This window comes from Sceloporus undulatus, chromosome 4 (assembly GCF_019175285.1).
Source record: "Sceloporus undulatus isolate JIND9_A2432 ecotype Alabama chromosome 4, SceUnd_v1.1, whole genome shotgun sequence".
In the NCBI taxonomy this organism is placed as follows: Eukaryota; Metazoa; Chordata; class Lepidosauria; order Squamata; family Phrynosomatidae; genus Sceloporus; species Sceloporus undulatus.
The window spans coordinates 250,200,014-250,226,075 of record NC_056525.1 but is presented as its reverse complement, the minus strand read 5'-3'; the positions used below and the strand labels follow the sequence as shown (position 1 = coordinate 250,226,075).

General features: G+C 47.7%; 2 protein-coding genes across 6 annotated transcripts in view; one reads left to right on the top strand and one right to left on the bottom strand.

Moving 5' to 3' along the window:
- HSF1 (heat shock transcription factor 1) overlaps window positions 1-23,709 on the bottom strand; it is a 58,041-nt gene extending 34,332 nt beyond the window's left edge. For 2 of the 4 annotated variants that reach the window (XM_042465572.1, XM_042465574.1), the window contains exons 1-4: window positions 23,428-23,709; window positions 12,600-12,708; window positions 9,618-9,754; window positions 8,011-8,135 (exon numbers count right to left, since the gene is read on the bottom strand). In XM_042465572.1, the coding sequence (XP_042321506.1) occupies window positions 8,011-8,135; window positions 9,618-9,754; window positions 12,600-12,708; window positions 23,428-23,553 (497 nt within the window). In that variant the 5' untranslated portion in view covers window positions 23,554-23,709. Of the gene's footprint in view, window positions 1-8,010; window positions 8,136-9,617; window positions 9,755-12,599; window positions 12,709-20,687; window positions 20,783-23,427 lie in introns of all 4 variants that reach the window. The other 2 variants (XM_042465573.1, XM_042465570.1) reach the window with 2 other exon arrangements.
- A 1,020-nt stretch (window positions 23,710-24,729) lies between these two features.
- Window positions 24,730-26,062, top strand: part of BOP1 (BOP1 ribosomal biogenesis factor) — a 102,085-nt gene continuing 100,752 nt past the window's right edge. Inside the window, exons 1-2 of one of the 2 annotated variants that reach the window (XM_042465562.1) lie at window positions 24,757-24,810; window positions 24,851-24,941. In XM_042465562.1, coding sequence (XP_042321496.1) covers window positions 24,906-24,941 — 36 coding nt within the window. In that variant the 5' untranslated portion in view covers window positions 24,757-24,810; window positions 24,851-24,905. Of the gene's footprint in view, window positions 24,942-26,062 lie in introns of both variants that reach the window. The other variant, XM_042465560.1, reaches the window with a different exon arrangement.

Genomic DNA, 26,062 nt, shown 5'->3' with positions numbered 1-26,062 from the left:
TCTTGTCTCAAAGCTATTTCACCTTTCCCTGCTAACATTTCCCTGCTTCAGATCACCAGTGCTCCCCCTCTCTCACGCACGCACTACTGTGCACAAGCGAAGTATTTTTCCATACCAATGCTTTGGAGCATGATCATTTGACTTTTGCCCTCCAATGCTCTGGAGGATGTGCTGGCCTGTTTCTGGACATGGGGCTGGAGGTCTGACAGTAGAGGCATTGTGTTTTCTAATTTCCAGAGTGAAAAATCCAAGTGCAGTTCACAGGGAAGGGACACAGAGGTACAGAACATTGAAGCAACTAAATGGTCTGCATCAAATCAATTTTTAGAAATGTGAAGAGAGTATTCCATGCAGGGGAAGCCTGGGGAAGGATATTTAAGGAATGAGCGGGTGCTTAGCCAAATTCACAACAGCTTGCTCCCTCCTCAATATGACATCCCTTCAAATATTTAAATAGAGTTATCATATCACCTCCTAACCATCTTTTCTCAAGGCTAAACATACCCAGCACTGTCAGTCTCTCTTAAGAGGCCTTCATGGTGTTACCGAGTTTGGTTTTATATAAATTTTGGATGCCAAGCGATCAAAAATCATGACCCCTGACTGACCCATCGCAAGCCGCCATTACCCTAAAAGCGAGCTGACCACGTAGCCAGCCTGCCTTGCTGGACTTGGTCATAGAAAAGGGGAGATTTAAACCTTAAGAAACCAGTTCTGGGAGTTGCCCTACCAGTTTCGCAGGCAGCCCAAAGAGATGAGGACAAAAGAAGTAGCCTCTCTCCTAATGAGCAAGTGATTGTATTAACAAACTCTGCCATCTAGATATTTGTCTTCCCCTGAAAAGTGTCAGACCTCTTCTTTGTGTGTCCATTGTGTAAGTTTCAGTTTAGACAAAAGATAGCCATCAAGACCTTTGTTCACCAGGCAGCCATAGCCTGAGGATATGTTTCGCAGTATTAAGAGGGCCGCTTGCTTTCCCCATTTCCACGGCCATGTTTCACCATCCACCACCCCTCACATCTGTCGCTTGGAAAAGACTCCTAAGGTAATGCCCAGAACTGGATACAGGATTATTCCAGGTGAGGTCTGACCAAAGCAGAATCTCTCTCTCTCTGGCTTTGCTTCGCGAACGAAGATTCAGGAAGAACTCATGATCTCGCGCTTTCTACAAGTGCGCTGATGACTAAAAAGGCCAATCTGAGATAAACAAGTCTGGTTGCAGAAAGTCTCCTTGGGTGATGTTTCCGGGTTGTGGTTCTTTCTGCGCTGTCGTTTCACTTCAAGATTCGTTCGGCATGAGCTTTCAAAAAAGGCTGCAGCATTGTGGATAGTGTGGTCTCCATGCCTCCTGATGCGAGGCCAGGGCGGACCATTGTTGGTGATCAATTTGGCCAAGACTGAGATGTTGTTTCAGGGAGTCCTTGTATCTCTTCTTTAGGGCGCCCCTCTTACGCTCTTGACCCCTGGTGAGTTCACCGTAGAATACTATTTTGGGGAGGCGATGGTCCTCCATCCTAGAAATGTGTCCTGCCCAGCGCAGCTGCGTCCTCAATAGCATGGCCTTAATGCTAGTGATCCCTGCTTGCTCAAGGACAGCAACATTCGTCACATAGTCAGTCCAGTGTGTATTTAGAATTGTGCGTAAACAGCGCTGATGAAAGCATTCAAGGAGTCGTAGGTGTTGGTGATAAGTGACCCATGTTTCAGACCCGTAAAGGAGAATAGACAGTACAATGGCTCTATACACACTGATTTTGGTGCTTCGCCTCAAGTGTTTGTTACTCCAGACTCTTTTGTGAAGCCTTCCGAATGCACTATATGCCTTTGCCAGTCTGTGATTGATCTCTTTATCAATCTTGGCATCTGAGGAGATGATGCTTCCCAAGTAGGTGAACTGCTGGACGGACTTAAGCACAGATGTGCCTACAGTGATGTGGGGATGGTAGTCTTCTTCCTGAGGTGCCGGCTGGTAGAGAACTTCCATTTTCTTCAGACTGACTTCCAGCCCAAAGAGCTCTGCAGCTGTTGCAAAACAAGATGTTAGGCGCTGCAGAGCTGCTTCTGTATGGGCAACGAGGGCAGCATCGTCAGCAAAAAGCAGCTCACGGACTAGATAGTTTAGAGTCTTAGTGCGGGCCCTCAGGCGGCTTAAGTTAAACAGGCTACCATCAGTACGGTAGCGTATATAAAAGCCATCTTCTTCTTTGAGATCTGCCATAGCCCTTTGGAGCATCATGCTGAAGAAGATTGTGAATAGAGTTGGAGCGAGAACACAACCTTGTTTCACACCGTTAGTTATTAGAAAGGGCTCCGGGAGACTTGACCTTGCTGGTCTTCATGTAACAGAGTAATCATTTTGAGGGAGCATCCTAGTCGTTCCAGGATCTGCCACAGACCTTTTCTACTCACAGTGTCAAAGGCTTTAGTGAGTTCAACAAATGTTACATAGAGTCCTTTGTTCTGCTCTCTACATTTCTCTTGCAGTCGTCTAAGGGCAAATGCCATATCTGTAGTGCTCCTATTAGCTCTAAAGCCGCACTGGCTTTCAGGCAGAAGTTCTTCTGCAATGGCAGGAACTAATCTGTTTAGGAGTATCCTTGCAAGGATTTTTCCAGCGATGGAGAGCAGTGTTATACCTCGATCGTTTGAGCAATTGGATTTTGCTCCTTTTTTCTTGTACAGGGTGATGATGATGACTGCGTCTGGGAGATCTGATGGCAGTTCGCCTTTTCCCCAGCAACTCACAAGGAGCTCGTGGAGTTTAGCATGGAGTACAGTGGTACCCCGGGATACGAATTACCCAGCTTACGAATTTTTCGGGATACGAAAAAATCCCATAGGGATTTATTGTTTCGGCTTACGAAGGTTTTTTCGGGTTACGAAAAAACCCCGGCGCTGTTTTAAATGGAAAGGCCGCCACCGGAGGGCAGCAGAGAGCTATTTTTTCCATTAGCGCCTATGGCAATTCGGCTTACGAAGGTTTTTCGGGTTACGAAATTAGCCGCGGAACGAATTAATTTCGTAACCCGAGGTACCACTGTACATGACCTCCGTGTTTCCAAGCTTCAGGTGGAATTCCATCAATCCCGGCTGCCTTGCCATTTTTCATCTGTTGTATGGCTTTAAGGGTCTCTTCCAAAGTGGGAGCTATGTCCAATTCCTTCTTCATCGGTTGTTGTGTCATATGTTGAATAGCTGAATCTTGGACTACTCAGTTGGCACTAAAGAGGCTTTGGAAATGTTCAGCCCATCGGTTCAGAAAGGAAGCTTTATCTGTGATTAGTGTTTGACCATCTGTACTGTATAGGGAGCTTTGGACCTGATATGTAGGTCCAAACACTGCTTTGAGAGCTTCGTAAAATTCTCTGGAATCACCCAGATCTGCACAGTGTTGTGTCTTTTCTGCTAAGTTGATCCACCACTTGTTCTGGAGTTGACTATATGCGAGGCGAAAGGCTGCTTTTCTGTCATGGCAGGATGGCTGGGCCAGGTGTGCCTGGTGAGCAGTTCTCTTCTTTGCCAACAGCTCCTGGATCTCTTGGTTGCTTTCATCAAACCAGTCTTGGTTTTTCTTGAGGGAGAATCCTAAGGATTCTTCCGCAGATTGCAGGATGCTGTTTTTGATAAGTTGCCAAAGCGCTTTAGGAGAAGAGTCGACAGGATGGTCTTCAAGTTTTGTTTGCAAGTTTGCCTGGAAGTTGTCTCTCATGGCAGCTTGTTGAAGATTGTTGACTTGGAGTTTCCTCTTTAGGATGCCACCCCTCTTAGGTTTAAACTTGAAATGAAGATTTAGTTTGCATCTTATGAGGCGATGATCTGTTTGACATTCTGCACTGGGCATCACCCAAAAGCAGAATAGAGGGGCACTATTACTTCCCTTGATCTAGACACTATACTTCTATTGATGCAACCTAGAATCTCATTGGGCTTTTTAGTTGTTGCATCACACTGTTGACTCATCTCCATGTTGGGGTCTACTCCTAGATCCCTTTCACATGAATTTCAGCAAAAGAAACCTCAAGAGTGGGCTGTGGTCAGTGGGTTGCCAGGAATTTCATTTGATGGTTTCAGCAAGGCTGAAAAACTCCAGTGGCACCCTCATACCCCACAGCTCCACTCTCCCAGAACCAAGGCCTCTCCAGCTCCTCAAGTAACACTTGTGGGAAAGTAAGAGTATGAGTGTAGGAGAAGCCGCCTTTCTCTTCTCCTCCAAGCAATTCATAGCATACTTAAGAACTGGGGAGGCTACAGAACAAAGTTTGGGGTTTTTTCATCTTCCCCTTTCTAGCACACCCAAGTCACGTTCTACACTGACAAATAAAATATTCTGAGAAGAAACCATGCAAGATCTAGGATTAATGTCTTCTGCCAGCAAGGGAGAAGACAGAGATGGAATGCAATGCAAAATGCTGCAGCCCTCAGCCAGCAATTATCGAACAGTTTGCTTCCATTTTAATGTCCAAGATTTGGGACGGCAGAGTAAGGTGGGAGAGAATGCCTTGGGCAAGCTGAAGACCTCCTTGCTGTCAAGTCTAGAAATCTAGGTTTAAATAAAACAGGAGGTCAGGCTTCTTGGGAGGCCACTTTTATGTGCATCCATCAGCTCTGCAGCACAACTGTGTGGACAGACAGAAGACCTGCAGTCCTGCACTCGGCTCAGCAAAAGTGCCTCCTGGCCACCTGAGGAAAACCGCCAGCAACGAAGTCTGGGAAGGATGCCATCTGGCACAAACACACACTCGCCACCAGCAGTGTCCGGTGGTTCAGCACAATCCGACACTGGCCAGCAAAATGGCAAAAGGTAGCATCATTTATGGCTACTGCTGGCAACAGAACAGCTGGGCCAGCACTGCCCCAAGAAAGACCAGGAATGGGTGACTGATGAAGACGACTGATTAATCTTCCAGGAAAAGCAGAATCTGCAAGCTTCAGACTTCATGCTGACACCGATATGAGCCATCCTTCACACCTGCAGAACCCTACCTCTTCATTGTTGCTGTTGTCTTCCTTCTAGTTGTTTCCAACTAATGGCGACCCTAAGGTAGACCTGTCACGGGTTTTCTCGGCAAGGTTTGTTCAGAAGGGAGTTGTCTTTACCTTCTTCTGCAGCTGAGAGAATGAGACTTGCCCAAGGTCACCCAGAGGGCTTCCATGGCTGAGCTAGGAATTGAACCCTGATCTCCAGAGCTGTAGTCCAACATTCAAACCACTACATCATGCTGGCTCCCCTTCACTTTTGTTGTTGTTGCATGCCTTCAAGCCGTTTCAGACTTACAGCGACCCCAAGGTTTCATGGGGTTTTCTTGACAAATTTCTTCAAAGGAGGTTTGCCACTGCTAATCTCGGAGGCTGAGAGAGTGTTACTTGCCCAAGTTCACCCAGTGGGTTTACATGGCCAAGAAGGAATCAAACTCTGGTCACCAGCATTGTAGTACAACACTCAAACCACTATGGCACACTTTTACACATGGGTAAAAGAAAGGGTCAGGGACCAGATGGGGATGAAGAAACTGAAACCATAGAGAGAGGTGGTATTGCTTGTCCACCCAGCTGCATCAGAGGCACCCAGCCTGCTCGAGATGAGGCTGCACCCCAGCCTAAAAGGTCAGGCTGGCAATCCTGGGGTGTTTTATTAATCCAGCCCTGTCCTTCGAGACTCACATGAGCCCTATAGCTAACTGCCGTTCATCAGCTTTGACTGGCACAGATGGAAACAGCCCAGCCACGTTTACCTGTGGCCCTGGCAGCCCACCCCACATCTGGACAATGGCAATGTGCTGCGTGGAAGGCTGCTTCTAAGAAATGGCAGCTGGCCCAGAGCAGGGCTGCCTGGTTGAATAACTCAAGTGTGCTTTTCAACACATTATATCTATACCTCTGCAGAGGCAATGGCACCCAGTTCACTGTCAGGCCCACATTAAAGTGCTCACCCTCACCTTTATAGCCCTAAAAAGCTTGGAGCCAGCTTGACAGCCCTGCCTCTAGCTGTGGAGCCTGACTGTTTTGATGTAGGCCGAGACCCTGCAGACAGATTTAAAACAAAACAAAACAAAACAGGGCATCTCATTTTAAAATTCTTTTCAATCCTACTAGCATACTGGATTAATGTTATATTTGTTTTGAGCTGTCCAGAAAACTTCCGCTCTGGGAGTAGATATAAAAAACAGAATAATTAATAAAAACGGGGACACTTTGCCCACAGCCATGAAATTCTCACCAGCATGCCTCCTGGCACTGTAGGCCATACTACTGAAAACACCTTGAGGGTTTAGTGTTCGTGAATAGTGTCTCCATCTAACCCCACCTTAAAAAGCCACTTTCCTCCAGGTGGAAGAGGCACAAACTCTTTCCCAAGCTTCTGCAGGAGAGGTTGTGCAAGGCTATAGTAGAAGTCAAGGCACAGGAGCCAACCACCTGCTTCCCTTTCATCTGTGCTTCATGGGGGAGCCTGCACACCAGCTGATGCGCTACAGAGGGGTAGACACATGTGGATGTAAGCCCTCACTCTTATTGAGTATACACAGTTCTGGGCCAGAATCTGACCTAGTGCTGGCTGAATGCCTGGCTTCAGCGGATTTCACCTTCCAGAAAGTCTGACTGACCCACCCCATTTAAGTCAAATGGGATTTGCAATAACCAAGTTAAAGAAATCTCATCCCTCCACCTTGCTTTACAGAGAGGCTTAAAAGACTCTTGCAATGTAAGGGGCATTGAAGGGCAGCATCCCATCTGACAGCCATGTAATGAAAAATGAGAGCAAAAGCATGCCTGACTGGGGTTGGAGGCAAGATAGGATTGCTGGGGAGCTGAGCAACACAGGCTGGGCAGGGGCTGCCCTTCAGGATGCACAAACGTCCATTGTGCCCACTTTACTTCCCACACGATTGAAGAGATAAAGCTAACCTACTTTTTCCTCTTTGCTTTGCTAAAAAAAGCAAAGGAGGGAACATTCTCACTTTCCTCTTTGGGTGATCACATTTGGCTTAGTTGTGCTGGTTGTTAGGCTACTTCCAAGGAGGAAAAAAAAATGCAAGGCACAGCTTGGGCTTCAAACAGGACAGGCTCAGCAAACACTACCTAGTTCTCCCACTATCCTTCATGACCTTTCTGGCAAGGGGGCTCCATCCTGAATGCCTCTCCAGCTGTTCTCAGGGTGGGGCCTTGCTAGATCTATTCATCCCAAACTGGATCAAGCTAGGAGCTGTTTAATGTCACACCTGAAAAAACGAAGGTCCCAGCATGTTCTACCTCAGAAGGGAGGTAAGCCAGTCAAGGCCCTACTGGGTAGCATTGTTGTGAAGGATGAGGGACTTGGATGAGACTCATAGGGGCTATACAGACCAACCATTAAGGCCGGCCTGGGGGTGGAGTCAGGGCGTGGCATCCACATAACGCACAGTTCCACTCCGCCCCCAGGCTGGCATAACGCCACGTGCCACAACACACAGTGGACAGCATCACGGTGCTCCTCTGGTGCTATGTCTACATGACACAGTGCCAAAGGAGAGCAGAAAAACCATGGTGCAAGCTGCCATGGCTCCCTTTCTGCAGCACTTTTTGTGGCTTCTTTTTGCTCTGCAGAAAGGCAAGATTGGGGCTGCGGCGTGTGGTTGCCGCGCCCCCGATCTGGCTTTAAAAGGGGTGGCCTGTACAGCCCCTTAGTGTAGGCTGTTTCTAAACTGAGTTCTGGCATTTTTAGAAGCTATTTATTCTTGTGGTGTCTGGCTTTTGTGTTCCACATCATGCTGGGTGGCGGGAAAAAGATGGGATAGAACTTTCTCAGGCCTGATCAAAGGAATCAAGACAAAAATCAGGTTAGCCCAGCAGCACTTGGCAAGAAAGACTGCCAAGGAGTCATTGCAGCCCCTGCAACAGCACTCAAATGGCCGCCATGGAATCTGCCAGCAGAGGGGGCTCGAGTACAGAGCAAGGGAGACTCATATCCCAGCTGACCCTTTAAACACAGGAGGCCCAGCTTGCCCCAACCCCTGTCAAGGGTGGCATACGTACTGCTTCATGGTGATCAGCTTGGAGTCCATGCTCTCCTGCTTGCCCTTCATCATCTGGACGTCTGTCAACAGCTTGGTCATGCTGTCCTGGCGAACTTTGATATCTTCACTCTTTATGCTGGACACCTAGAAGCAGGGAGAGACTCATCACTGACCATGACCTGTCACTTCCAAATGTGAAAACAGAGGGCCATGCATCCTTCACTGGAGGCACAGGGCAGTTTCTCTTCTCAATCCAAAAAGGCAGCCTGTGGCCAGGAGAGCTGAAGAACAACACAGGCCCCACTTCCGGGGCACCACAACTCCCCAGGCAGCCCCAAAGGTAAAGGGCAGCAGTGTTAGGATCAATGCTGTCTGTCAGCACAGCACACAAACAGGGCATTGCTGCCAATTTCAATTTTGCTTCCCTTGGTTTCGAATGTACCCCACCTGTCTGCTTTGCAACTCAGCTCCTGCATTCCTAGATTCCCTAGCAAGGTTGCTACAGATGTTCCAGACACAGCTGCATATTGCTTGCATCTACCTTGCACATGTGCAGAGTCATATATGTGTATGTGTACATTGTGGGAAGAGAAAGAGAGAGGACTGATCACACTGACAGGCAAACGACTTGTATCTGGAATATCCAAGCATCCTTACTGGGATTTTTAACTTGTTCAGAAACGATCTGGAATCACGGTTGAGCAATGAGGTGGGCAGTGAGCTGGTACCAATTTTTTTTTAGGATGATAAATACAGTGGAGAGCTCAAAAGAGATCACCCCAAATTGGGTGTTAAAATAGCCAATGTAGTTCTCTCCAAGGCAGTTAACAATGAAAATAACAACAAAGTTCACTGTGTGTGAAAAGTGATGAATCTTGAATGGAAACCATAACTTCATGTATACACTGAATTACTTCTTTTACTTTATTCATATTCCATTAAAAACAGAGTGTTGGGGGTGGTGGTGAATAGATAAGGGTTCTAGGTAGCTCCTGACTCTCCCATCCCTTAGAAGAAACAACTACTCTCCTTTCCCAATAGTGAACAGCTTGAGAAAAAAACCTTTGTTGCATCCTTTGGTCTAAAAGTGTTCAAATGCATGCAGCATGACAACTCAGTCTGAAATTGCAGAATCACTAGGAAACACGACTGACTACAGAGTCTACAAGTGCTGGAAACACACAGAGAGTCTGGAGTTCAAGAGAGGTGCTCAGCAAAATGTGATGTGAAATGCAACAAACACTAAAGGATAATTTAAGCTCAGCCAGAGACTAAACCAGACCTGTTTCAAACCACTTCACTAGCAAGAAGCCCCAGTATAGGAACAGGGATCACCTTCCCCTAGCCATAAACAGTACAAGCTGTTTTGTTTTTCTATGCATACACACACACACACACCTGGTTGCTTGTTACGGGCAACCACAGTTGGGAAACTGAACATCTATCTGTCTGACCAAGCCTGAAGTCAAAGGAAACCCCAAGAAGCAAGCGGAAGACCCCCCCCCCCCCCCAACCAGGTGGTGGAAGGTACCGGCTGGTGGAAAGAGTGCCCCTTCCTGCAGCCCCTCAGTGAGCTGCTCAGGAGGTCCTTTGAATCTGGGCCAGCCATTGTTTAGGCCGACTCACATTAGTGACTTTCCTTTTGATGTTCTCCAGGAGATGCTCCTGGCCACGGAGGAAGAAGGGGTGCTGGAACTCCGTGTCGTCTTTCTCCGGCTTCACCAGACCACCCTGTTCGATGTGAATCACCTTCCGAAAGCCATCTGAAGGACAAGGAATGAGAAACAGTTTGGCAACAGGACCAGGGAATGTTTGAGAAGCCAGGTCTGAATTTCACGCAGACAACATTCTCTCTGAACCTGCAGTTTTAATTGTGTGGAGCTTGCAGGATCCTTAGCTGGATCTCCAAAGCTCTATCCTACCCTAGTTTCAGGTCTAGAAACTAGTATTTGCTGAGCCTGATTTAATGTTGTGATATTTATGAGCCAGTTTTCTAAAATCAGCCCCACAAAGCAGAGGCTGACTCTGTTTCACAAGTCAATTACCTCAGTCAGCAAAATGCAACACAGGCCTCCAAGAGGAAAAGCACAGAAAACGCCTTTTGGAGGAAGACAAGGTTCATATGGTCCAGAACTCTGTACCTCAGAGGGATCAGGCTGACCACAGTGGAAGCACCTAAGCAACAGGCAGGGATCAGGGGAAGTCACTGGACTCCAACTTCCATCATCCCTGGCCAGGCAGAGTCGAGGTGAGGGAAGATAAAAGTTGCAGGAAGACAACATTTGCAAGGCGGATTTCCCCTTTCCCCCAAAAATGATTAGTATCTCATCCATCCCTAGCATTAAGATTCAAACAATACTCTCTGCAGTAAGTATCAAGTAAGTATTCTTAAATCTATTGTCCACCACTATCTCTCCTTTTAAGAGTGCTTCTTTAGATGGAATAATTGATTCTAACAGACCTCCTGTAGTCTAACTTGCTGTGTTTATTGGACTATCGGGCACAGTATGCAACCTTTTCTTTAACCTATGGCAATCTGCCCTGCAAAAGGAGGAAAGAATCAAAACATTATTTAAAACAATCCTAAATCTTCTAATGCCCAGCCTGACATATAGGTCTGAAAGACCCAAGCGTTTGTCTTTTTAATCATATTAATCAAATTGTAGTTGAATGTTTTAATGTTTTTACTGGTTTTAATGCTTTTATGTTTAATAATAATAATAATAATAATAATATGATGATGATGATGATGACTGTTTAATCCTGTTTTAGCATTGGGAATGGGGGGGGGTATAGGGATTGTTTTCTTCTTGGATTTTATTGTAACTTTGATGTATTTTACTGTTGTCACCCACCCGGATTCTCTGTGATAGGGGTGGGCTACAAATAAATCATTATTATTATTATTATTATTATTATTATTATTATTATTATTATTATATTCTATTGGTCCAACAAGGGTATTGCCCAAGTCAGATTTTTGATTTTACTCACAAACCAAATGGCTGAGTTTCTTTTTTTAGTTATACAGTGTGCCTGCTCCATACGCGGGTGCACCATACGCAGCTCCCACTTTACACGGAAGCTGCACTGCAATCAAATGAATGGGGTGCATGCCCATGGTGCGTGCACCCCACTGCAAGCACAAGCCCCGCGTTAGAAGAGGCTGCACTGTATTGTGCCTTTCTACTGCAATACAATGTCAAGGTGGCATGTAAAAAAACAAAACACTACATCCAAAAAGCAGCACAGACACACACACATTTGCCTGGGAATGTTTTAAAACCTTAGGTCTGCAGAGCCTGAAGTGTCACAGAAGCAAACAATTCTCAGCTGGTGACGCAATGGCCCCCAGGAAGGGGGCAAAGGAGGTCTCCAGAGAAAGAGGCCTCCAGAGGCACTGCAGAGAAGGGCTGCTCTGGCACATCCACTGGTTTCTGATAGCAGCTGGATGCAAGGCCTGCCTCACAAGGACCTGAGTGAGCAGGAACAACCCGGCTGAAGATGTAGCCCTTCAAGCATTCTGCTGTTGAAGGCTCTGTAATTTTAGGAGTCAACTCAGCACATGGATAGACTGGAAGGCCATTACAGCTGGTCCCAGATAATGTTTGGCCTTGGTTAAGCCTCAAGACCAGCTGTGGGAAAGTGTCTTCCCACTGCAGCCTGTTTTGCAGCGGCCAGGGGCCACACACATCCCAAATATTTGCAGTTGGAAGAAAGGCAAAACCAAAAAAAGGCCTCCCCCCAAACCCTCTTGGGTTCCCTGGCTCCCAGTGCCTCCGCATGAAAACCACTGTATTTAGTCTAATTTCTAGAATTGGCATTCTCAACTCTGCTAGCCTTAGGAACGGCCGAGTGACCTGCGGTGGGAAGGGGCAGCAGAGGGGCCTGCAACCTTCTGCAACTGCCCACACCTGCTCTAGCTGCAGGGTTTCCCAGATACTCCCTGACAGCAGCCAGCCCTGTAAAACATAGCAGTTTAGCTGTGATGCCACTAACGCATGTGGGACCTTGACCAGATCCCCTGCCCCTCACAATGGTTACAGTTCAGTGCCATCAAGGCTGCCCCCAACATTCAGGGGTACCCCCAGACACAGCCCTGGTGAGCTCTAAAAGCAACCATTTCCCCCAGCTTGTAACTCTGAAGAGTAATTTAAGAGAGACTTTAGTAGCTGGTACATACACAACTAGCTAGTACATACACAATTCTTTTCTGCTACAATCAAATTGACGCTGGAGAAATGAGGTTAATGCTTACTCAGAAAAACAGAACAAATGGGGGCATGACAAAGTAAATTATGGCAGGCAAAGCAGAAATGCACCCAGATGTTTGACTTTTTTTTAAAAGGCAGTCATGGATAAAAGACAAACACTACACTGAGTGACAAAAATTCAATGATAACTCTCCCAAGAGTTATCCCAATGATAACTCTTGCAAGAGCATAGCTTGGCCCTAGAGCTCCTAAAAGAGGCAATCCATGTCCTGCCAAGCTCTCCTTGTTCTGCCTCCCTTCAAGGCACTGAAGCACTAAAGGGACATCTGAAGTGAAAGGGGTACATGCTGAGTTATGGCAGACCTCTCCTCAGCAGGGAGTAGGCTGTACTTACACATGTTCAGCTGTCGTACAAAGCTGGCCATGTTGTTGTGTTTGAAGTATTTGGGGAGTACCTCCTTGGCAAACTGGCCTTGGTCAAAAACATGGAAGCTGTTTCCACTCTGCAAGAAGAACAGAAAAGAAGGTGAAAGAGATGGACTAGAGGTTGCTTCTACTGACCTCGAGTGAGTTGGCTGGCCCAATTTTGCACAGAGGAGACACACAGCCACCAGGGAGGACCTTGTGGCAATTTATAAAGACTCTGAACACCTTGGGAGATGGTTTTCCCAAAAGACCACCTTCTCCCTTAAGGGCGGGTCCCTGAGGTCAACTATGGAGGCCCTTCTGATGGTGCCACATGCTCCTAAGACCCACTGGACAGTTGTTAAGAGCAGGATGAGGACGAGGAGGATCTCTGAACTATGGCAGGGATAGTTGTTCAAGGCAGCAAGCAAGCGTGGCTGAAACGTCCTAAAAACCTTTAAGTGGTCTCCGAGGATACACACTGTAAGACGGCAACCTCTGAACTTCAGCTGTATAAACAAGATCCACGATTCTCAATTTCATGGCGGATTAAAGAAAAGGCCACATTAAACTTCTCTAAGGCCAGGGCCTGACAGTTCCCAGAACTGCCTGTCATCTCCACACTGTTCAATGTGTCCCTTGGGAAGGGCTGACGCTAAGAACAAAAGATCTGACTGAAGGCCTCTCCTGTCCAGCATTTTGTTCACCCAGGGGCTGATCGGCTGCCTATAATAGAAAGCCCATAAGCAGGACAGAAATGCAACAGCATCTTGCCTCTTGCAGCCCTCCAGCAACTGACGTAAAGGGTCAGGCTGCGTCTGGTACTAGAGATGAAGTATGGGCACCTTGACTAGTACCAAGATGGCCCTAGCCTCCAGGAATTTATCTGCCTGCCAACCATCATGGTAACTTGTGACAGCAAATCCTACAGTTTATGAACTATGGAATACTTACTTACTGGCGAGAAAGCCAGAAACACATCTTCCAACCTATTTTCTGGCATCATTTTACACATCCCTATCATGTGTCTAGCCTTACTCACCTGTTCTCCTAAAGCAAACAGTTTGAAATTTTACTAACTTTCTTTGTAGGAACATGCTCCAGCCTCTTGATCCTTTTGGTTGCCCTTCCTGTCACCCTTTCCAACTCAAGAGGATTCCCTTTTTTAGGTGTGGCAACCTGAACTGTACATATAGATTATCTCAGATGAGGCCACACTATGAATGCTTATAAAGGTGGTGCAAAACAGGCAGTCTTGTGTTTGATTATTTTTCTAATTATGCATTCAAGGTTTAGGTTTATTTAATGCCATTTTCCCAAAGGAAGATTGACGTAGTAGATAAAGCAAAGCACATGTATTCATAGAATCATAGAGTTGGAAGAGCCCACAAGGGCCATCCAGTCCAACCCCCGCCATGCAGGAACTCAAAATCAGTTCCTACCCAGCATGCATGAAATTCACAATGCAGATGGTTTCTCTCAGAGGATAGATACAAGGGCAAGAGTGCATGCGTGTGTCTTTAAGTGAGGTGTCAGGGCCTGGCCTCAAATGGCAATTCCTAGCACGTGGCAGGTGGCCAAATGCAACTTAACACCCGACTTTTGGCTTCCTCCTTTTCCTCACGTGCTTTGGCTTGACTACAATTTATCTTTCAGCTTAGGAACGTCCAGACGCAGAGGGGTTTCCCCCCTTCAGAGAGCCCTCCTGCATCCTCTCTGAAGCCCCAAATGTGTCAACAACCCCATGCCTTAGTCCCAAGTTGTCACTGGCCTTTTTACTAGCCACCAGTAAGGCAGCCTTCCTCAAGACTAGTAGCTGACTGGTAGGAGCAAGAGTTCAGCTGTTTGGGGATGGAAAACAGTCATGCAACTGTTTTACTAACCATGGTGTCATTACTTTTCTGGCTCACATGGCAGGAATTTTATTGTCAAAATATAATGGCGTCTACAGAAGAGAAGGCGAGGGAGAAAATATTTTCAATCTGGCAGGGTGATATAAGAGAAGTAAAGGACTGTTTTACAACTGGATTTTCTTTCATGGCAGGAAAAAGCTCTGCCACTGAGTCATCTTCCTGTTAAGACAATTCCATATGGCGGGAGAACAAACACAGCTGATACCAATACGAGGTGGGAACCGAACCAGACAGGCTGCCGACAAATCACAACTCTGCAACGAAATTAAGTTGGCTAGCTCCAGAGAAAGGCAGGGACCTCTCGGACCACCCCTGAGCAGGGACAGGGCTAGCTGGCCACCTGAGCCCCTCTTGCGCTTAGCAATGCACCGTGCAAAGGTAGGGCAAACAGGGAAGCCTCCCCGCAATGAGGCATTTCTACAACAGGACACCCGTGTGGTTAGCACCTGGCAAAATCAACAATACCACCACGTTTTACACACACACACACACACACACACACACACACAGAATCATAAGAGTTGGAAGAAACCCCAAGGGCCATCCATCCAGCCCAACCCCATTCTGCCATGTAGGAACTCACAATCAAAGCACCAAAGACAGATGGCCATCCATCCTTTGTATAAAGACCTCCAAAGAAAGAGACTCCACCAAAATCTCCAAAGCAGCGTCTTCCACTGTCAGACTGTTGGCTCATGTTCAACTTGTGATCTATTAGGACCCCTAGATTCCTTTCACAAGTATAAGTCTCCTTAAGCCAGGTGCCCCCATCCGATATCTGTGCATTTCATTTTCTCAGCCTAAATACCAGTACCCTGGCACCCTCATCAGCCTGGGCCTAATAACTGCAAAGCAACAGACTCCACAGAGACAAGTAATAACAAATGCCATTGCTATGCATTGTGAAGGGGTTGCGCCAAGGTTTTTGGTGCGTGCTGGATCTTCAATTAGACAATACTAAAAAGTCAGGAACAGCAGCAGCAGAAAGGGGCTTTGTTGGCTATTTACCTCTAAGGATGGTAAGAATTAGGTAGCAAAACTCAGTGAATGGGTGTTGGCATTTAATTTTTGACATTGAAAGGGCAGCACAGCTGAGCTTCTGCAGAGTTTGGGGAAGACCAACAAGGAGTCACCATCAGCCCTGAGTTCTGGTACCCATGCCAGTCTTGTGGAAATCCAGCATGACAATATGGCAGAATCTCTAAGCCAACTAATCCTTTGTACAACACCATTGCATGCTCGCTTTTAAAAGTGTAAGATGCTTTGGTATGAATTTGCTTTTGCTGCTTGGCTTATTGCAGAGGCGGGAAACTGCACAGAAGGCGAGGGGTCATTTTACTTCTCTGTGCTCCCTGACCCCAAAGGCCACACTGGCGCATTTCAGCATGCCTGAACTGCCACATCACCCATTTGGGCCCATTGTCTTTCTTTGTGTGTGTGTATTCAGGGGAGCTTTAGGGAAAACAAACTGCTGCATTTTTGGTAGTTCTGGCAGATTCTGCTTGCTTTCTGCTTCCCTTAAAGCTTTCAGCAGCTCCCTGTAAGGTCTGTCTGATCTCTCTCATCCTGCAGGTAAAGATTCCCTCTTCATCCCATTGCTGACTACAATTTTGGAGTGAAATTGTTAAAAATGTGAAGTCAAAGGCTTTCAGGGCCGGTATCCATGGTTTTTTTGTGGGTTTTTTGGGCTATGTGGCCATGTTCTAGAAAATTTTCTTCCTGATGTTTTGCCAGCAGCTGTGGCTGGCATCTTCTCACAGATGCTGGCGAAACGTCAGGAAGAAAATTTTCTAGAACATGGCCACATAGCCCAAAAAACCCACAAAAAAACCATTTTTAAAAACCTTTCACGGAGATCTGGGGGTCCCAAGGGCCACACTTCAACATACCCCCCCCCCAGATTACCAGGTGCTGCTTTTTCTCTGGGAGTTTATCTCTAACACCCCTCTTAGAAATCCAACCATTTCAAAGCAACAGTCCAGCCACAGCACTTTGTGGTTTCTGTTCTAGATTATGCTCAGCTGCAGCTGAGACTGAAGGTTCATTAACCGGCTTCACACACATGAACTGATTCTGTTTTGGGTTATTTGCAAACATCTAAACATTCACATCGTGATGCTGACTGGCAGAATCAGTGGGGCAAGCCAAAGGTCTGCTCAAGGCCCTCAGATAAGTATGGACACAAGGAGGTTTTTGGCTGAACCACCATAATGTTCTGTGGTCAATTGTGTATATAGCTGTGTCTCCTCGTGTGGGTTGTGGGCTTTAACCTAGAATCAGCACACTCTTCTTGCAACAGGAGGCTCTCAAGATGGAAATCAGCAACAAGAGGCAGCTCAATTTCCACATAATGAAATCTGACATGTATTACTTAAACAAAAAGATTGATTCATTCCACAGACAGCGTTCAGGTTGGATTGGCAGCCGCTTCATTAATTCCCAGGGGCGGCTGGGAAGAAATGAGGCAACTGTTCTGGGGAGGAAGGGCTGAAATGTAGCAGGAAAAGACTTGCTTGGCCAGACAAAGGCTCTACCGCTTGGGAAGCAAGAGGAGAAAGATACAACCGGAAGGACACAAGTATTACCCCTTTCAATGAGCAACAGGATGGAAGAGAGAATCTTTACCTGTAGGATGAGAGAGATCAGACAGACCTTACAGGGAGCTGCTGAAAGCATTAATGGAAGCAGAAAGCAAGCAGAGTCATTACAGGTCCTGAGGGGTTTCAGGCTAAGGGCTTCCTTGGACAGAGGCTTTGGAGGAATAATAGAATCATAGAGTTGGAAGAGACCCCAAGTCTAACCCACTTCATCCATACATGTATACACCTAAGACAGATGGCCATCCAGCCATCTCCAAGAAGGAGACTTCACCACCATTTGAGGCAGCAGCCTCTTCCACTATCGAACAGCTCTAAGCAGCAGGAAGTTCCTCCTGAGATTTAGGTGGAATCTCTTTTCCTGGAGTTTGAATCCATTGCTCTGTGTCCCAGTCTCTGGAGCAGCAGAAAGCAAGCTGGTTCCATCATCAATATGGCTTTCCGTCAACCATTTAAATCGGGCTGTTACCATGTCACTTCTTAACCTTCTCCAGGCCGAACATACCCAGCTCCCTAAACCGCTTGGTATTTTCCAGACCTTTCACCATTTTGGTTGCCCTTACTTCTGTGGGATATGAAGCTGTGTGTCAAACTGAGTATGCAAAATAATAGAGGATGAAATGGAGGAGGAATACTTAATGTAAAGGGAAGGAGGACAAGGAACCGTAACCCAGGAGGGGGCTGTGTCACAAGGACAGCCATAACCATAGTCTGGGCTTCAATTAAGGGAAGCTCAGAGCTGGCTTAGCTTTTCTATCTTTCTCTTCCCCATGATTCAAAGCAAAGGGACTGTTCCTACCCCAGGCTCCTGCACAGACTATGGTAACTTTTACAACAGCACAAAGCTGAATCACCACCAAAGATTGATTTACAGAAGAATCTGCAACCAAGAAGTAAGGTTCATATTCTGCTTTAAGGGAAACAGCAGCCTGCATTCACTTCAGAGAGATGGGAGGGTCAGAATCAGAACCGTTTCCATGGTATGTTAGGCATAATGTGTGAAAGACTCAGGTCAGCATTTGCCCTTTTATAAATGGAGAACCAAGGCCACACAAATGTTTCTTTCTTGAGGTCCCACTGAGCTGATGGCCAGAGATGAGACTTGAACCCAATCCCCTTTGGTTCTAGCATATATACTCAGGATAACCTTGATTTCTTTTAATATTCTCAAATATTAAAACCTAATGGGCACCTAATGGAACAATAAGTCAGGATGCTAGAATCTGAACTACCGCTATTACTTTTTGGGACTGGCTCCATCTTCGAAGGAGTACTAGACTAAGTTGACAATGAAAGAAAAGAAAGAAAGACTGATAGAATGTGGCAACCCCAAGCCATTAACTTTTGGCTACTAACGCACAGACCATCCCTTGGTATAAGGATCCAACATTTAAAATGTAAAAGATAAACCTCCAATATTTAAGTGCCCACCAAAGCAAGAGTTAAGGCAGGCAGAATCTGAGCATCCTGGCAGAAGGAAAGCATGTGGAAAGCTTGCTTTCTCTTTTGTATTACAGCCTTATGTGTCGTAAGGACAGACCAGAGATGAATACCAAATGCATGCAACATTGGCCATGTCTGCAAGAGAGTGCAATGCAGGCATGCAAAGAAGGCGATAAAGGTCTGAGAACATGCTCAGTATCAGAAGGGAAGCAAGCGAGAGAGAGAGAGAGAGAGAGAGAGAGACCCTGACTCCTGAATGTTCTGAAACAGCTTCACGCTTGTCAAAAGGGAAAAGGGTCCGAACAGGAGAGGCAAAAGCCTACAGGGCTTATTTGTTATTGGCTTACAGGCTCCCACCCAACTAGACATGCTGCCATGCTTCTTCCTAATTCACTCACTCTCCCAACCCAAGCCCTATTTCGAGATTATGTTCATAGCAGCTTCTTAGACAGTAAGTCAAAAGAGAAGGTATTAGCACAGACAAAATGAAAGCATTTAATCAGCTCTACCATGCTTTGGAAAACAAGAGCCATGGTGAAATCAGGCCCAAGTCCAACATTTGCCAACTGGGGGGCTACCTGGATTTGTCCTACAATCCTTCATATTTTTCCAGGCTGGCAAAAGGCAGGATATACAGTGGGCCCTCCACATTCACCGCAAATAAAAACACGTTTTGTCTTTACCTGAGAGAACACCTTTCTAGGCATCTCTAGGTCCTCCACTGCAGCTCTATGGTCAGCACTCAGAAGAAGGTGGCCATGGAATTGCACTAAAGGGCCTACAAATACATAGATAAGTGTTTCTCTAGGAATCTCTAGGTCCTCCAGTGTGAACATATAGAATCATAGAATTGCAGAGTTGGAAGAGACATGTTGAAGGAGACAGAGATGCCTAGAGAGAACATTGTAATCAAATCTGTAAATAATCAAACCCACAAAAGTCAAAGCCACAAACGCGGAGGGACAACTGTACACTTTAAAAACTAATACAGTATTAACCCCATCAAGGGAAACCTGAGGTTTACTTGGAAATGAAAGGAAGCCTGCCTGAACCCCAAATTAAGACCTTAGAAATTGTTTAATATTTTAAATTTTATTTAATTTATATTTTGCTCTCTCCCATCATGGAATTCAAGATGGCATATAACATGGGCAACCCTGGTAACTCCTTTCTCTATCAATGACTTGGCTGACAGAGTTGGGAGCATGCTTATCAACTTTGCAGATGACACCAAATTAGGAGGAATAGCTAATACCCCAGAGGACAAGATCAACATTCAAAATGACCTGAATAGACTAGAAAGCTGGGCCAAAAGGAACTTCAACAAGGAGAAATGTAAGATACTGCACTTAGGCCTGTTACAGACTGTCAAAATAAAGCTGCTTCAAGTCTCTTTGGAGGTATGCTATTTAAATGAAGCATGCATCCTAAGAATCCGGAAGCTGCACCAAAGCTGCACTCCGGTGCTTAGGAATGAAGTGTGGCTTTGGTGCAACCTCCGGACTCTTAGGACCCATGCATCATTTAAATAGCATACTTCCAAAGAGACCCGAAGCAGCTTTATTTTGGCAGTCTGTAACAGGCATTAGTTAGAAAAAATGAAATGCATAGATGTAGGATGGGGGACACCTGGCTAAAAGAGACTACATGTGAAAGGGATCTGGGAGTCCAAGTAGACCACAAGTTGAACATGAGTCAACAGTGTGATGCGGCTGCTAAAAAGGCCAATGAAATTTTAGGCTGCGTCAATAGAAGCATAGTCTCCAGATCAAGGGAAGTAATAGTGCCACTCTATTCTGCCTTGGTCAGGCCTCACCTAGAATACCCTCACTTTAGGAGGGTGACCAAAATGGTGAAAGGTCTGGAAACCATGAAGCCCTATGAGGAACGACTCAGAGAGCTGGGTATGTTCAGCCTGGAGAAGAGAAGTTTAAGAAGTGATATGAAAGCCCTGTCTAAATATTTGAAGGGATGTCACATTGAGGATGGAGCAAGCTTGTTTTTTGCTGCTCCAGAGAATAGGACTTAGAACAATGGATTCATAGAATCACAGAATCATAGAGCTGGAAGAGACCTCAAAAAGGGCCATCCAGTCCAACCCCATTCTATCATGCAGGAACTCACAATCAATGCATCCCTGACAGATGGCCATCCAGTCTCTGTTTAAAGACTTCCAGGGAAGGAGACTCCATCAAACTCCAAGGGTTTGTAGATTCAAACTAAACAAAAAGAGATTCCACCTCAACATTAGGAAGAACTTCCTGACAGTAAGGGCTGTTCAAGGGGCTATGTGAAGGGAATGCCAGTGTTTAAATAACCCAGTAAAAACTATACTGAGGAATCTGAAAATGAACACTATAATCACAGAACATGTTTAATCTCCAGGAAACTTTACAGTCTTCCATTTTGGGGGGGGGGGGGGCACAAAAAAACTGATATACAAGGCACAACAGGGGTACCACAAGTAACAGTCCTGTTCCATCACAGTATACAGCACTCACTGATATTTAGAAAGCTGTTTAAAACTCCTTCCCAGTTTATACTATCTGTTCACTTCCAAATCTGTTCAATTCCAACATTAGGAAGAACTTCCTGAGAGTAAGGGCTCTTCAACAGTGGAACACACTCCTTCCTCGGAGTGTAGTGGAGTCTCCTTCCTTGGAGGTCTTTAAGCAGAGGCTGAATGGCCATCTGTCAATGGGGACACTTTGATTGAGATTTCCTGCATGGCAGAATGGGGTTGGACTGGATCAGGGCCCTTGCGGTCTCTTCCAACTCTATGATTCTATGATTCTAAATATTGCATGTGGGATAACTGGCACTGTTCTTCCTTGCCCAAAGATACCCTACTGATTTCACAACTAACTGAGAAGTGGCATCTGATAGTTCAACCTTACTGGAGCTCAGTAGCTCTCATGTCCCACAAAACCAGTGCTTCCAGCACTGCAACTGAGCCAATCCAGACTGTCTCCTAGCACAGTGCTTCTCTGGCTTCCTAATGAAGAGGAAAACCACATTCTTCTCAATGTACTATTGACTGGCAGAATGGCTACCAGACTGGCACTGGTCCCCAGACCATCACTAAGTAGCAATGCCCTAGAAAGCACAGTCTAGCTGTAGATGAAGCCAGAATAATAAATTGAACAGGGGCCCTGGAATTTGCCTCTGTCTGAGATGGCCTAGACTAGAGACATCTTCCACAGCAGCTGCTACTACCTTGCATTTTAAACTGCGGCATCCAAGAACTAGCAGAGAAGGAAGGGACCCCCAAGTGTCTAGATTGAGGGAAGTAACAATGCCCCTCTACTCTGCCTTGGTCAGGACTAACCTGGAGTAACATTCTGTCCAGTTCTGGGCCCCACAATTCAAAAGGATGTTGAGAAGCTGTCCAAATGTCCAGAGGGGGGCAACTAAAATGGCGAAGGGTCTGGAAACCATGAACCCCTATGAGGAGAGACTTAGGGAGTTGGATATGTTTAGCCTGGAAAAGTGAAGGTTTTTAAGAGAGGACATGATAGCCATGTTTAAATATTTGAAAGGATGTCATATTGAGGATGGAGCAAGCTTGTTTTCTGCTGCTCCAGATAATAGGACAAGGAGCTATGGATGCAAGCTCCAGGAAAAGAGATTCCACCAAAACATTAGCAAGACCTTCCTGAGAGTAAGAACTGTTCGCCAGTGGAAGATGGTGCTTTGGAGATTTTGTTGGAGTCTCCTTCTTTAGAGCTCTTGAAACAGAGACTGGGTGGCCATCTGTCCCAAGGGTTGCTTTGAAGGTGTCTTCCTGCATGGCAGAATGGGGCTGGACTAAAAGGCCCTTGGGGTAGGTTTTCATAGACTTGGTCGATGACTTCACTCCATGCAGCTAAAGAAATAGACCTAGTCTAGGAAAGCTTATGCTACAACTCCTTTCACATAGTTAGTCTCAAAGACGCTACAAAATCCCTTTGCACAATTATGGAGGCTTGGGGGGGGTTGACGGTGTCTTCCTGGCCTGGCAGAAGGGGCCTGGGCTGGGGGGGCTGCGGGATGCTAAGCTTCCTGGCCTGGCAGAAGGGCCTGGGCTGGGGGGGCCTGAGGATGCTAAGCTTCTGCCTGGGCAAGGGGCCTGGGCTGGGGGGCCTGAGTATGCTAAGCCTTCCTGCCTGGCAGAAGGGGCCTGGGTGGGGGGGCCCTGAGCGATGGCTAAGCCTTCCTGCCAAGGGGGGGGGGGGGGGGGGCGGGAGAAGGGGCCTGGGCTGGGGGGCCCTGAGGATGCTAAGCCTTCCTGCCTGGCAGAAGGGGCCGGCTGGGGGTCCGCTGAGGATGCTAAGCCTTCCTGCCTGGCAGAAGGGGCCTGGGCTGGGGGGCCCTGAGGATGCTAAGCCTTCCTGCCTGGCAGAAGGGGCCTGGGCTGGGGGGCCCTGAGGATGCTAAGCCTTCCTGCCTGGCAGAAGGGGCCTGGGCTGGGGGGCCCTGAGGATGCTAAGCCTTCCTGCCTGGCAGAAGGGGCCTGGGCTGGGGGGCTCCTGGAGATCTCTTCCAGCCCAGTCCTAGAGTTGGAGGAGACCCCCAGAAGGGCCCTGGCCCAGTCCAACCCCTTTCTCCTGCCATGCAGGAGCTCTGAATCTAAGCCTCCCCAATGACAGGGGGCCCTCCAGCTTCTCTTTAGAGAGGTCCGAAGAAGGAGACTCCGCCGCTCCCTGCCTTTGGAGCTGTCTCCCAACTTGGGAGCTGATGCCCTGCTGCAGTGCAGCGGGGCCTGGGCTGGGGGCCTTGGAGGGCCCTTCTGCCTGGCAGAAGGGCTGGCTGTCCCTTTGGGGCCCCTTCCGAGGAGGAGGAGGAGGGGCTTCCGACCGGGGCCCTGCGAGGCTGCCCTTCTCACCGGGCTCCAGCAGATCAGGGCGTCTGTCTCGGGGTCCTCCACCAGCGTCCAGAGCTTGGTCAGGAAGGCGGGGACGTTGCTGCCCGACCCGCCCCCGAGTCCCACCGCGGCGCCCGAGCTCTCCATGGCCGCCTCCGCTGCTGCCTCGGGAGAGGGAAGGCTCTAGCGGCGGAGCTTCGGGGGAGCGGCCCTCCTCTGCGCACTTCTCGGCCCCTCAGAACAGCCAGGCATGGACGCCGCCATCTTGGGACGCCCACTGCGCATGCGCACCAGGCCCCAGCTCCGCCGCTGGCTGTCGACTCGCGTTTGACAGCCTCGCGCATGCGCACTCCCCCCTCACTCATCCTCTCCTTTTGCGCATGCGCCGAAAAGAGACTGCCTTGAGGGCCTTCCTTCAGAGAGCTGTCTTTTCTTTTTTTATGGACCACAACTCCCAGAAGCGCCGGCGACTCCAAGCCTGGGCTGAGGCTTCTGGGAGTTGTAGTCTAAAAGGAAGAAGGAAGGCTCCAAGGTCTTGTTTTTATGTGTACTGTACTTGGAATGGAGAAATCTTCTACCTTGGAGAAATAAAGCACTTTGACACCACTTTCAAAGGCCTATGCTGCCCTGGGATTTGTAGTTCTGAGAGTTCCTTGGCCTCTTCCGGGGCCTCACAGAACTACAAATCCCAGGATTCCAAAGGATGGGGCCTACAGCTGTCAAAGTGGTGTCAAACTTGTCATTATTTCTACAGCGTAGATGTATTTGGGTGCCTCTACACTGTTGAAATGAATGCAGTTTGAGATCACTTTTAAGTGCTGTACCTCCAGCCCATGGAATCCTGGGATTTGTAGTTTCACACGGTCCTTAGGCTTCTCGGCCCAAGATGGTTGGGGCTTCACAAAAACTGCAAATCCTAGGATTCTGTGGGATGGAGCCATGGCAGTCAGTATTATTATTATTATTGTTATTGCATTTATTGGGACTCAGAGTGGCTTGCAGTCTAAAAGCACAGTATAATTAAACACGTACAAAGCTGACACTTAAAATGGAAAGGAAAGGCCCAGCAAACAGAAACGTAAACAGCATAAATAAGCAAAACAGCTAACAAAGGCCAGGCTCCAGATGCTGAGCTCTGCCTGCGTCTTTCTGAAACGACATCTGGAGAGCTTTGAGCAGCAGCGCATGCGCAGTTCTTCAAAGTCGGGACCGTAGACAGGCATTTGCCTCCTCCAAGCTAGTCTTCCGGCGCATGCGCGTGGTTGAGAGCCTCTGTGGGTCCAACTGCGCATGCGTCTCCGCGAGACAAGGCCACCTTTGACCTTTGACCCTCAGGAGGATGAGGGCAGGAAAGCCAGGCGCCGGAACTGAGGAGATTTAAGGGGGAAAACGGCGTCTCCTGAGGGACCGTGAGGGAGGGGGCGTGGCTGCGCATGCGCAGTGCGGGTGGAGCGGCGCAGACACGCGGCGGAGGAGCCTCTGAGGGAGCCTTCGGGGAAATGGAGCGCCGCGCGGACGGAGGACGCCTCGCCCGGGTGAGCCCTCTTCCCTCGACACGCCTCCCGTGGCTGGGAGGAGCAGGAGGCTCCCAGAATCCCCCGGAGGAGCTGTCCCTCCCACCAACCCCATGGCATTCTGGGAAGTGGAGTCGCACAGGAAACATTCACTGGTGGCAGGGGATTCTAGGAAGTGGAGTCCAATAGGGAACTAATTGCTGGGGGATTCTGGGAGATGTAGGAAGTATTTCCTGTTGGCTGGAGGATTCTGGGAAATGGAGTCCTGTAAGTAACTAATTGCTGGGGTATTCTGGGAAGTGGAGTCTCCCAGATAACTTTTCCCAATGGCTGAGGGACTCTGGGAGTCCTAAGGTAGCTAATGGCTGGGGATTCTGGGAGTGGAGCTGGGGGAGAAGGGCCCAGGGTGCTCCCAGAATCCCCTGGGGAGAGCTTTCCCACCCCCTCACCTACCCCAATGGCTGGGGCATTCTGGGAAGTGGAGTCCTGTAGGTAACCGATCGCTGGGGCATTCTGGGAAGTGGAGTCCTGTAGGTAATTCTGGGAAGTGGAGTCCTGTAGGTAACCGATCACTGGGGCATTCTGGGAAGTGGAGTCCTGTAGGTAATTCTGGGAAGTGGAGTCCTGTAGGTAACCGATCACTGGAGCATTCTGGGAAGTGGAGTCCTGTAGGTAATTCTGGGAAGTGGAGTCCGTAATTCGGGGAAGTGGAGTCCTGTAGGTACCGATCGCTGGGGCATTCGGGGAAGTGGAGTCCGTAGGTAACCGATCGCTGGGCATTCTGGGAAGTGGAGTCCTGTAGGTAAATGATCATGGGGCATTCTGGAAGTGGATCCTGTAGGTAACCGATCAGCGGGGGCATTCGGGGAAGTGGAGTCCTTGTGAAAGTAACCGATCCCAGCTGGGGCATTCTGGGAATTGGAGTCCTGTAGGTAACCGATCGCTGGGGCATTCTGGGAAGTGGAGTCTTCTTTTTAAAATTATTTTTTCTTGAGTTTTGAAAAAAGTATAGAAGATAATCAAATTATTCATACATAACATAGACATAACACATCCATAAGGTACAAAAGAAAGAAGAAAAAGGAGAGAAAAAGAGAAAGGGATAGAAGAGATAAAGAAGAAAAAAGAAAAGAGAGGAGGAA